The sequence below is a fragment of the Maylandia zebra genome, linkage group LG8 (assembly GCF_041146795.1).
Source record: "Maylandia zebra isolate NMK-2024a linkage group LG8, Mzebra_GT3a, whole genome shotgun sequence".
In the NCBI taxonomy this organism is placed as follows: Eukaryota; Metazoa; Chordata; class Actinopteri; order Cichliformes; family Cichlidae; genus Maylandia; species Maylandia zebra.
In genome coordinates this window covers 22,761,825-22,774,864 of record NC_135174.1, presented here as the reverse complement: position 1 = coordinate 22,774,864, position 13,040 = coordinate 22,761,825, and the positions used below count along the sequence as shown (strand labels likewise).

Here is a 13,040-nt window from a genome sequence, read left to right as displayed (position 1 = left end):
AACTGATTGAAAATCCAAGGCTTTTCAGGGAGTTTCTAGAATATTCAAATAATACAGAATTATGACAGTGTGGTCTAGAAGTGATTCATGGATGAACTAGGTTGAACTAGTATCATTCTGAGATTGAATGTTTCTAATTTTATTGATATGGCAGAGATGAAAGAAAACAGTTAGTTAGAAAGCAAAACTTTAAAGGATGTCCTGGGCAAAAATGACTCCAGGTTTTCTCACAGTGTAACTTTGAAGCCAAGGCAATCTCATCCACAAGAAGTACTGTATATGGCTAAATTCTCATTTTCAATATTTGGCTAAATCATTTTTCCAATCATATAATTAACCTTAACCCAGCAAGAAAAGCCATTATCACATAAAAATATGCATACACATACACATACACAAACTAACAGCCCATCAAATGATTTCCAGACTTACAGCAACAGATGTCACTTTACTAAAATTCTCATCAAAATAAATACACATTTTAAATGAATTCAAAGAAAATGAAAGTACAATATAGAGGAGTACCAGTCAAAATTCCAATGACCAAAATAATCATTGAGGTCAGACTGGGTTCGACCCAATGTGTACATATCAGCTTTCGGTACAACATGTTAAAAAAAAACAACAACTTACAGTTTAAAAATAAATATTTTAAAATAATATATCATATTAATCTAGTTGGTACATTTTAACTTTAACTGTAAAAAGCAATTAATAAATATAACAAAGTTGCGACCAGTTTGAACTTTAGAAGCTTAAACAGACTTGTTTTGTAATAATGCTTTAAAAGTCAGTATTTTCTACAGTGGGTCATTTTAAATTTGATGATGCATAATAGATAACTAAACATAACTACATTATCAGTGTGGATCAGACTCCACGTTTACATCTTTGGATTACTTTGTAACATGCCAGTATGAACTCTCACCAGCCTACATTGCATCAATGACTGTTCTGTCTTCTTTGGTTTGAATACATGGAAACTACAGGTGTGAAAACAGACGGTGCATAATGATTTCAAAATGTTTAACTTTGTTTTTAAACTAGCAATTTATTTATTGAGAGGGTTTTTCTTCTACCCATCATCATCTTCAGAACTGTTCCACATTATAAACATAACCCCTAAAAACAGAGTGACTGCTGAGACATAAAAAATCAAGAAAGCCCTGTTAATGATTTTAACCACTCTGGTCCAATAGCCTGACTTCATTTCTTCCTTCCTGTTACTGCTGAGTCGATTCATTGGTTTCTCAGTTGCCCCTGGTTCATCTGAAACTTTTTCCACAGCAAAGGACACGTCCGTCAGTTTACTTCTGCTCCCCTGAAAGCGGTTTTGGAGAAAGATAATTAACATTAGCAGTGCATATTTGCAGATGTTTTTTTCCCACTCCATTTGGAACAAAAGAGATCATTCCAGATATACAAAAATGTTAAGAATAATCTCTTCCATGCAAACACAATGTCTGTTAAGATTTTTTTACACTTAAAAAAAATAATAATTTAAAAATCCTTTAAAAGTGTAATATAATCCTCACCTCTTTGATCACCGATTGCATTTCTTCAGCAGGTGCATCACAGACAGATGCACAGTGACTATCTGGAAAAAACATATTAGGCATAAAGATAAAGGCAACACAATTTAAATTTATATAAATAATTAGTTGTACAATGAACCATTATTAATGTGTCTTTGAGTATATAAACCATAACTATACATCCAAAATATACCTGAAATTTCAAGGTTTCTGTGTGGATTGGATTTGTCACCACAGTTCACATCTGTGCTTTGGTCTCTACTAGTCTCGTTATCTTGAGCTGCAGAGTCTTTCTCAATCAGATGCATCACCAAAATTGTCTCCAGGAGGCTGAGCAGCATCAGAGCAAATATCCCAATGCAGTAGACAGCTGAGGAGAGCAGGCTGTGTCATTAATGTGGATATACAGTCATTGTAAAAAGAAAGTACATGGTTTCTTCTAAGGTTTTACATACAGAGGGTAATAAAATGTAATGTGGTTCTTACCAGGTGCTAAAATTAGGTAAATGGTTCAGATGAACAATAATGCATGACATGTTGCACTACGTTGCAAAGTAAGGTAAATACCCTACAATATTACAGAGGACACCCGAACAATCAGATAACCCCGTATGAGCAAGCACTTGGTGACAGTGGGAAGGAAAAATGTATTTTGTAACAGGAGGAAACCAGGGAGGGGCAGTCATCTGCCACGACTGATTGAGGGTAAATACAGACAAGAAGCAATTGCTGCTGCCCATCAGTCTGGGAAAAAACTTTTTAAAGTCCAACTTTCTAAAGTAAGAAATGTTAGTTACAATTGGAAACATTTAAGATAATTGCCAGTGTTGCCAGGAGTGGATGTCCCAATTCATCTCGAGGTCAGACAATGTAGCGCTCAGAGAAACTGCCAAAACACCCAAGAATTACATCTCAGACTCAGTCACAGGCCTCAGTTAGCATGAGTTCATGGGAGTACAGTCAGAAAAAGACCAAACAAGCTTAGAATGGTTGCCAAGCGAAAGCCTGTTGCATCTAAAGAAACCGCAAGACTTCTGGAACACCGTCCTTGGGCCAGTATAATCATAGTGGAGATACTAAACATAATGCACAGCACTACATTTGGAAAATGAACAAACAGAGCATGTTAGTGTCAACTGTCAAACACAGTTGAGGAATGATGATTCAGGCTTGTTTTGCAGCCACAGGACCAAGGCACCTTGTAGTCCTTGAGTCCACCATGAATTCCTCTGTATACCAAAGTATTATAGAGTCAAATATGAGATTATCTGTTTGACAGTTTGATCTTGTCTGAAACTGAATGATAACAGGACAATGATCCCAAGCATTTCTACAACAGAATGGGTGAAAAAGAATCAGTGCTACAATGTTCCAGTCAAAAACCTCAACCTGATTGAAATGCTGTGGCAAGACCTTAGGAGAACTATGCATAAATTAATGAACTAAAGCAATGATGTAAGTAAATCAGCCAGAATTCCACCAAAATGATGTGAGAGACTGATAAAGTCAGAGAGAAAACGATTACTTTAAGTTCTGGCTGCTAAAGGGGGGACTACAAGCTACTGGCTTAGTTTCCTAGTTGAGCAGATAAATAATGACAGTGAAATATGTCATGTGTTGCTGTTCATCTGGGGTTCTATTAACTTAATTTTACTAACTGGTCAGGACCAGATGATCTTCTGATATGTAAATCCTTATAATTAACTGTGGCATGAATATACAACTGCTGTAACTATGTGCAGTTAAATACATTTCTTTACCTATAAGTGGAACCTTGTTTGAAGAACAGGGCAGAATGTCATTGAGGATAAGCTGCATCACTGTAACAGCCAGCAGGACGGTGACTTTGAAGCTGAGCTTCTCACCCCCAGTATCTGAGATGAGGAATGATGCCAAGTCCAGACACAAGAAGAAGAGGACTGGCAGAATGAAATTCACAATGTACAGGATAGACCTCCTCTTCATGGTAATCTGTGAAATTATGTTCAATTGGTTAATCAGATATATTGGTTATCCTCTTATATTTTTGACTGTAACATGTTTACCCTGTATAAACTAGCTCTTTGTGGATTAAGGTTTTACCATGACCAGACTAAGAGTAGTGAATGTTAAGATTACCAGAAGGGGAAATTTAACAAAATTGTGCATATTAAACGATATACTATAGTGTCTAAATGTTTAAAATAACTACTGAGAAGCAGGTTTTTTTCAATCTGAACCGAATTATTCAATTACATCAAAAAAGCAGTTTTTCCATATTTATCTAGGGATAATTAATCAGTTATTCATGACAAAGAAACACCTCCATTTGTACTGGATAGTCTATATTTTGTGGACTTGAAAACTACATTCAACCACATCTTAAAGTTTCTTGTGGGGAAGCTGTTGATTTACTTGTTGGTCCTTGTTCTTATCTTCGTTTACGTTAACTAGCTCTGGTGACTGATATAAGAAGATTTTGGGTACGTGTGGGGAAATGAGCTTCATATGAAGGGTTACTAGGCTCAGCCTTACAGACAGACTAACAGACTGACTAACAACTTGCTCCTCAATGGAGCAAGTTGGGGTGATTTGGGAATCCGAACAGGGTGTTTGATTGATGCCTCCTAGGTGAGGTTTGTTGGGTAGAGCCTACTTGGAGGGGTCCAGGCGGAGCCTCATGACATGCTGAAGAGATCTCTCAGCTGTCCTGGGAACATCCTTTAGTGTTTCGCTGATTTCTAGTCTTTAGCTTTTGTTTCTGTGCCTTCCTTGTGTCCTCTGCGTTACTTCTAGTCATCCTTGTTTCTATGTTCGTGTATTTCCTCTTTCCTATTTCCTCATTACCCTCTGTGTGTATACATGGTCTATGTTGTCTTTTGTTCCTCCTCCTCTGTGTATCTCCCTCTGCATTTCCTCTGCATTTTGTCTGCTATTCTTCCCTCCGTGTTTCCACGTTTCAGGTTTTTCTAGTTCTATATTTCAGGTTTTGTGTTTGAAGTTTCATATTTAGCTTTTCCAGTTTAGGTTTTTCTTAGTTTATCTCAGCTCCCCGTGGCCTTTTGTTTTGCAGTGTTTTGTGCAGCCGACAATAAAGACTTGCTTTAAAAAAAAAATCCACCTCCATCTCTGCTTGTCTGCGCTTTGGTCCACACCTCATTCTCTCCACATGATCTGCCCTCACAAATCGTGATAGATATAAGGTGATTATAATTGTATATTGATGCATACAAAAATAAGGTCAGCAAGTAGGGTTAAGATGTGAACCTGTGGTTTTTGCTACAAGACAAATCTATCAAGAAAATATAGAAGAATGTGTAAATAAACAGAAAAGGATGGTGTAAAATTCTTAAACAGATGAAGAAGAGCCTACATACCAAATGCACTGGTCTTTAGTTGGAACTATGAGATGTATTTGAGCTAATTCTTCTGTGTAAAACAGACCCAGTTGAAGGCCTGTAACATAGGCAAACGGGACAGTTTCCATTGATGTGTCTCTGCTTGAAAAAATACTTACAGTATAAACAACAGAAGTTTGGTTGAAGTTCAAGCGGTTGGTTTTGTTGGTGACTATCATGTTGATGAACAGCCACTCGTACTGTGTGTGCATCACTTCCCGAGACAACCGTGTGATCAAAGTGTTGTTTTCCTGGTAGTGTAACTGTATATCTTCATCTGAAATGAATATAAAAATAACTGTGACCAACTCAAACATGAAGAAATATGTTGTATATAATGTATATTGTACCTATATGATATCTGATGGTGTGAGTTCACCTAAACAAAACATGTTATGGACTCACCAGTGTGCAGGATAGACTTGAACGAAAGGTTGCAGCTCTGAATATCAAAGGGAAATTTGTAAACATGCATTTTGCAGGTGCTTAGCACAACCTGGTCATTTCTGAATTCAACCCAGCCAGCTGAGCTAATGCTGAGATAGGGACTCGGAGTAGCTTTGTCCTTCTCTGTCCTGTAAGAAAGCAAATATGGGACAAATGAGATCACTTGTAGTTTACCATTTTACAGACCATGAAAAACAAGTAACATTGTGGTGTGAGATGCAGTTTACAATGTAAAGCTCCAGGAGGCAAATCTAAAGATGTAATAAAAAACCCAACAAACACAAACTAGATCAATAGAACAATACACAATTTTTTTTCTGGTTGCCAGGGTGTCACTGACTGGTACTTAGATCTGGATAAGGAGTTGTGAGTTAATCACTTTAAACTATAGGCTAAATGAATTGCCGAAAGAGGTGTCAGGGTAACATATACCATTTTGAAAAGTTGTTATTTTTGTCAGTTTGCACGTACAGCATGCAAGTAGGCCAAAGAACAGGCTTAAGCATATCTACATAAGACACAAGCTATTAGTTTGGACCAAATAAATATTTCAAATAATAGTTTTTATACAATCTGGTATTGTCCATATTCTAGATTCAGTATGCACCTTAATGAATAAATGGATAGGCTTTTTTGAGTTTGGAGCAGTAGTGTATTATTTTATGTTTTATACAAGTGAATCAATAATGTTTTAGCTTTGTTGACATTTTTAAAAATAAATGAATGTTCTCTCATTACTGCATGTGGATCTGTCAGTGTGAGTGCATGTGCAAATATATTACACTTACATCTCTTCAATTGTTATGTCTGGTATCCACAAATATCCGGTAGGGACAGTTATGTATTTCAGTCCACAGAACTGATATGGGTCCCACCAAATGTACTCATTTTTCCATTTCTACCCATGAAGATGTACCAGATATATAAGAGGAGAAATACAGAAAGAGGGCAAATAGACACGTTTTCAAATAAATAATTTGAATTTCCACATTTCAGTAAAATATTGTGTATTTTAAAAGAAGAGAATACTGACCAAAGAAACCCAAATGTAAGAAATTAAAGTCTGGTCAATTTCCCTCTGTCAGCAAAGAAGTCACAAGTCAAGCTTAATAAAATACAATATACATACAAATATAAGTTATTGCTTATGAAAATACTTTTCTTTTAATTGTACCGCAGTGGTCCCAAATACAATACAACATGTATGCAAAGCTTTCCGGCTGCCCATTTAACTGTTAAATGGCTGCATGGAAAATACACACACGACATTTATTTTTAATAAATGTCATTTGTCAAATTAATACGTTAATTAAAGAAAAAAAAAATCATTAAAAAAAAACTCTAAAGAAGTACAACTTACCATATCTAAGATGGCATAGATTTTCATTTCAAGCACTACTGTCAAAGGGTGAGTGTGGTGTCTAACTGGCCGGCTCATGGTGTACTTATTATTGTCTTTAGTCAAGTTCAGGTGGTTTGCAACAGCCAGGAAAATGCAAAGTTCATCAATTTCTACTTTTTTATCTGAAATGAGATTAGATTTTGTATTAGTGAGGCAATGAGAGGAATGCATAAAAAAAAAAAAAAGGAAACTTGAACACACTCAATTATGCTTTTCAATAAGAACTGCAGTGTCCTGGTGATTATCCAGGCTTTAAAATTGATATATGTTCTCTTCAGATCTGCTGAACATACGTCGTATTAAACATGACAAACACAGTAATCTCTGTGGGTAGATATTGACTGCTTCAGAAACCTTTTATCAATCTATTAAAAGCACTGACTCACAAATGAAAGCCGATATCCTGATTCTTGTGGCCACTAAAAGGCTTGGGTTGCAGGATGTGTCTCATCAGTTCTCTAATTCCATTATTTGAAATATAAAGATCTATACAGACATTCAGAAAGGGTTCATTAATAATCTATTTCTTATTAATGTTAAAATTAATATCAGGAACTCCATACTATACACAACAAAACCCTGGCATAATAATTAAATTGCGTTGAGGCTGAACAAAAGTCTTGTTTCATGGCCTCACCATATTCCCCCCACAGCTACTGTCAGAGCTGCCCCCCGTCCGCCTGCTATTAGTACCATCTTACAGCTGCAGCTTCTTACAGCTGCTTCAGCAATGGAATTGTGAACATTGGACAATCACAGACGATGTCTCTGTTGGATTGGGATCAAAGTGTTGTGAGTCTTGGAGTCTTGTGACCCTCATAATAAGTTTGGAGTCTCCTGCATCCTTCCCCACCTGATCCAACTGAACACCAGGTGGTGACTGTTTGACAGCTCAGCTTGTCTCTCTAACCAAGTCCAAGAAATGTGGTTGCTGGACTGATGACATTATTACTAAATCAATCAGCAACCTGTGAACTTAGGAACACCCTTATGCTCAAACATGTTTAGTCCATAGACTAAGTTGATCTGATAGGTTAGTCCTAATAGGGTAACCTCATATTCATAGATGGACTAACTATGGTTTAGTTAGTCCATAAGGTAAATATGGACTAGTCCAGTGTTTCCTACACTTTTGGAGCCATGGCACATATTTCACATTAGAAAAAAATCACACGGCACCCCACCAAACAAAAATGTTACAAAAAGCATATTGATAATTTTTCCACGTGCACCAGGTATAGTGGAATTGTCTTGGCTTGTCCCCAGTATATCTTTTTTGCTTTCTTCAAACCACTACCCATGCTAGGACCTTCATCTGGGTCGGAATTATCTCCAGGACCCAGGTCAGACTGACTACTTTTTCTTTTCAAATATTTATCTATTGATATTACGCGCTGTCATCTCACTCACAGGATGACTATTATGTAATTTCTACCTTGTCTTTTTCCGTTTTACTGTAAGTTGGCAACCCATTTAATTGGAGCAAGACGTTATACTGCCCTCTAGAGGAAGATAATATAATTGTTCTGCCCGTTACTCATGCCGGTCGCTTAGAGTACCAATCAGGCGAAACCAGATAATCTTCCACAGCAAACCTGATCATTTCTCTTGGCACACCTCTGTACCGCGGCACAGTGGTTGGGAAACATTGGACTAGTCTATGGACCAACTATGGTTAGTCCATAGAGTAAGTTAGTCTTCTTGGTTAGTCCTCTGACTAACTTTGGTTATTCCATAACCCCTGGGGGAAACCCCAACATACTGGCAGCAAACAAACATACCTCTCACCAAGGGCGACTCCACATTGGAAACATAAACTAGACAGCTCCAGATTGCTCCCAGAGCCGAAGTTGTGTACTGAGGTGAGCCTGACTATATCTAGTCACCGTCTCTCAACCTTTTCGTTAGGTCAGGCTCCTTTCTCACAAGAGTGCTGATGTTTCATGTTCCAGGAACTAACAACAAGCAAGTGCCCTGCACTGCCACTGAACACTTATTGCACCTGACCTATATGGTGCCTCCTGCGGGTGATCAGCCTACAAGAGAAAAATATAAATGCACACATCTATAACTTCTGTGAACTCAAAGTTAGTTTTACTTACCTCTGGTCATGGTCTCATTGGGCATCAGTTGAGCATCATCTTGTAGCTCTAAAGTGGAGGTATTTCCACCTGAAAGAAAATAGTACCCCTGTTTTTTTTTAACAACTACTGTGTTGCAGTATATATTATGTCATCTTTTAACACTATTTATTTTAAATTTCCACAGATAATCTTCACAAGAGGTATGGGCTATTAAATGTTAAAAAAAAAATCACCTCAAGATTTACCCTCTTAATGTTCCCGCAGTGTTTTTTGCATGCCTGAGCTGGATCCAGACTGGAATAGCAACATGAGCCTGCCCTCCAGTGGGCATACCAGTTACACGATGAATGGTAGAAATTTGGTGTTATGTGGATCTATTTATATTCAGCAGTGGTGAGCTGACTTTTGTTTATTCATTTATTTATTTAAAAGTTAGTTAATCTGACCTCTGCTCATAGCTTGGTTCTGAAACAACTCAGCCGTAGAAGAGCTAGACTCTATTCCACTCAGCATTTCCTCTCTCCTATTATCTCCTATTTCTATTATAAAGCTTCTGTACTAATCACTGTTTTACCATAAGGCTGTTGCTAAAGCTCACTTGGCACCCAAAACCGTCAGACAAAGACTGAAGTTTAGTTTTACATTGCACCATCGGATGTGCAGCTGGATGTACTGGAGACTCAAGTAAAGAGAACAGTTCAGCTGTCAGCTAACTGGTGGTAAGTAAAAAATGCTGGATAGGCCCGACATGCCTAAATGTGCAAAGGATATACACAAAAGGGCTCACAAAAAAACAAGAAGGTACAAATGGGGGAAAACATGCAAGAATGTAACAAAATACATACTTTGGGCTAGGTTTCAAACAATATGAGACCTGGCAACATCGATAAATCCTTGCTTGGCTTCCCTGAGTCTCACTTCTGGTTTCCAATTACTGCAAAGATTAACTCTAAATGTTCCTCTGTACCAACCCAAGTGTTCTGTCCAGCCTGCACCGTCCCAGCTCATCTCCAGTCACAGATTCTCCTGTTTTCTTTTTGTGATAATAAAGACTGAAATAACATGTTTTGTGATCTCCTTCTCAGTTTCTGGGTTCTTCAACCATGGCCAGGTTGTTTTTAATTTGTTTTAATTTTTTCCACAATGTTTTTTGTGTTTTATAATTGTTTGAGAAAAGTAGGAAGATTATTTGGACAGTAGGTTTTATATATGAGTTTCATATCAAGCAGATTAAGCAGGAGAGCTTCTATTCAAACTAAATAAATGTTTCTATGGAGAAAAAAAGAAAAGAATAAAACTTTCTTGGTAAAGCTGAGTATCTAAATGTTACCACCTCATCATTATGTTGTCCCGATCCTCCTAATAACCAATTAAAATTGTGTTAAAGAATGAAGCTCACAACACAACAGATTTAGTAAATTGAAGCATTTAATTAACGGTTGTCAGCTGGTAGCTACTAGATGCTAACATAAGCCATTGTCTTACACTGAAAAAGATTTTACTGGTCAAAGCAAAAACAGTGTTTCTTAATTGAATTAAATGATAAGCTGCATGCATTGTACAGAAATAGTGAAACTTACCTTTGAGGATGAGGAGAAAGAAGAGAGATACAATCATCATAGCTGTGAGAGATCAATGAGCCCTGTCATGCTCTATGTGCTGTCTGGAGAGGCTTCCTGTTCTGCTAATGTCACTGCCACATACTGGAAAGGGGGGAGGGCAAATGTAATCACCAACTGTGTGCCTACCACATCCATCCTTAGAGAGTAATCACCATCAACAGTCAAAACAGCAGCAACTGCCAACTTTTGCTGTTACAAAGTCAGTGAACAGTACTGCCTGTAGCAAACACTGAAACATTTTTTTTACATTTTAAAGATAAAAAATTTAAAAAAAGTGTAACTGAGACCCAGCAGAGCCGTTGTTGTAGCTTCTTTCATGACAAACCACCCATGTCTTGTGAGCCACAGTGTTTTTTAGCCTCCCTGTACTCCAAACAGGTACAGAGGATGGCTTTAACAATCCTTAAATATGGTCCCCATCCTCTAAGGGGTGAATTTCAGCTTCTTTCCACAGGACGGAGGTTTCTTTTTCCAAGCTGCAGGACAAAGCGTTATAAAAACAGCTTTGTCCCTGTTGCTGTCACTGAATTAAATAAGAACTGCTTTTGTTTTTGATTCAAAACGTTTAAATTACTATATATGTTCTACAGTGAGGTTTATATTTTTCTTTTAGGTATGTGTGTTTTTGAAGGGATGCCAAATGCTATCATTTTTCTGTAAAGCAAATTTACCTTGCCTATGGGTATAAATACAGTTACCTTGAAACACACAAACACAAATTGACTGGTTCTTTAGCACGTTTCTACTCATAGAGCTTAATGCACTTTTTTATACAACTTGCCTCATTCATCCTTTCATATAAGCACTTTTTTAAAAATGCTTTTCATATGTAAGTGATTTCTATCTTGTCCAAGGATGTTTGGCATGCAGACTGGAGCAGACAGGGGTCAAACCACCATCTTTCCAACTAGTAGGTGATCTGCTCTACATCCTGAGCCACAGCAACCCCAACATACTCACAATCACACATAAAAAGAACACAGCAAGATTTTTGTGAAGTTTGTACATCCATTTTCCCCCTCTTAGCTGTGCTGAGTAGTTGATCTACATAACAAATGAGCAAATTATGTTTTTCAACATTTGAAACTGACATTTTTTTTCTGCTAAACTGATTGCACACTTGTTGGAAGCTGTTGGAAACCCTTTAATGAAGACTTCTTGACCTGAATTAGAGGTAAAAAAAAATTTTGTTAATTGTCAGTCATTTAGTCATTAAAAGGAAATAGGAATAGGGGTTAAACTCCTGGTCCTGATTTGAAAGTTAATGGACCGAAATGCAACAACCAGGCTTTCTTTTTTTTTTTTTTTAGCAGCCAGATTAATCTATTTTGGACCAGCTGAAGGGAAGCTGGGAAAAGCTTAACTATATGTTTTTTTTGCAATTGAAGGGACTGGCTTCCTTAGCCTATTGACATTTTTGCCACATTCAAAGTTTAATGAAGTTAAACATCCAATCTTTGATGATAATTAAACATTCACTGAGGTAAGATACCTTTTTTAGTTTGTTAGGTGAAGCATACTAATAAAAAGTTTAAGGAGGTGGCTCAAATGTAAAATATAAATAAAATAAAAAAGAACTAGTCTAGGGTTTGACCCTAGACTAGTCCCATCTGCAAATTCTTCAACTTATATTTGTGATTCCAATATAATCATAGAAGAAGTTATAGAAATGCTGAGCGGAAATGGGAAACAAACTTCCATGATCATTACCTTTACATGGAGTGCACTTTATAATTCAAAGAGTCAGTTGGTTGTGCAACAAACACACAAACACACAAAGATATACATAAGAAAAAAATAAAAAGCTTTTTAATGTTTATTCCAACAGGATACAGATGTAAATGAAAGATATACAACACTCATGAACTGCATTGCTTTATATTGCCATGCATATAATGTGATGTGAACTAAAGTTACAGTGAATAAATGTGAGTTCAAAGTGGACCGAAATATGAGGTCCATCACACAGTACAAATGTTATAAAGTGTAGGAAAAGGGGTCTAAATTAGGGCTGGGTATCGTCACTGATTTCTAGAATCGATTCAATTCCGATTCACAAGGTCCGAATCGAATCAATTCGATCCACGATTTGATTCAATTTGATTCGTTTAGATTTGAGATTGCCTCAGACAGTCAGAAATATTATAATTCAGATCATGCATCGGTACATCTCCATATTTTTACATCTATAATAAGAAAGCTGACACTTTCAAGACTTTATCAAAGGTGTGAGCATCACAGCAGAAGCCTTTGTGTCAAAGTAGATGAGGATAAAACACAGAAAAACATGAAGGCGATTTTCCAGGCCTCGGATTTTATAAAAATATTCTGCCGTAGATCAAAAACCAAAGAAAAACGTTAATCAACATATGAACATTACCTGATGCTGCTGAAGTGAAGCAGCGTCAGGGACACAGCTAAGCATTTTGCAATTTTGCATAAATTTAAAAAGATTAAATTTGTTCAGTAGCCTATTGAACAGGAGAAATTAGGCTTTCTTTTCAGAAGAAAGTAAAAGGAAAAAAACAGCGGCGGACAGCGCTGTAAACAACGGTAGACTAGTGCATAACAAG

The 13,040-nt window shown here is 37.0% G+C and overlaps 1 protein-coding gene across 2 annotated transcripts; it reads right to left on the bottom strand.

Annotated features, from left to right (window-relative positions):
* Positions 1–428: 428 nt before the first annotated feature.
* LOC101485371 (5-hydroxytryptamine receptor 3A) lies at positions 429–10,770 on the bottom strand. Of its 2 annotated transcripts, none has more exons than XM_004556654.5 (12): positions 10,755–10,770; positions 10,426–10,548; positions 8,864–8,932; positions 6,720–6,883; positions 6,393–6,437; positions 6,148–6,257; positions 5,318–5,487; positions 5,032–5,189; positions 3,296–3,506; positions 1,729–1,905; positions 1,536–1,597; positions 429–1,321 (listed from the first exon to the last, which is right to left on the bottom strand). In XM_004556654.5, the coding sequence occupies exons 2-12, from the start codon at positions 10,463–10,465 to the stop codon at positions 1,076–1,078; spliced, it is 1,452 nt and encodes a 483-aa protein (XP_004556711.1). In that variant the 5' UTR covers positions 10,466–10,548; positions 10,755–10,770; the 3' UTR covers positions 429–1,075. The 2 variants fall into 2 exon arrangements, with proteins under 2 accessions (XP_004556711.1, XP_012776053.1); XM_012920599.3 differs by lacking the exon at positions 10,755–10,770 and adding an exon at positions 8,543–8,797 and having other exon boundaries at positions 10,426–10,585.
* Positions 10,771–13,040: the final 2,270 nt, after the last annotated feature.

What these genes read in the sequence shown, in the direction of transcription:
- LOC101485371 (XM_004556654.5), bottom strand. Translation starts at nt 10,465, where the DNA reads ATGATGATTGTATCTCTCTTCTTTCTCCTCATCCTCAAAG. An exon ending in CAAGTCTATCCTGCACACTG is followed by an intron (nt 5,190 to 5,317) that starts GTGAGTCCATAA and finishes TATTCATTTCAG; the next exon opens with ATGAAGATATACAGTTACAC. An exon ending in AAACAAGGTTCCACTTATAG is followed by an intron (nt 1,906 to 3,295) that starts GTAAAGAAATGT and finishes TGCTCTCCTCAG; the next exon opens with CTGTCTACTGCATTGGGATA.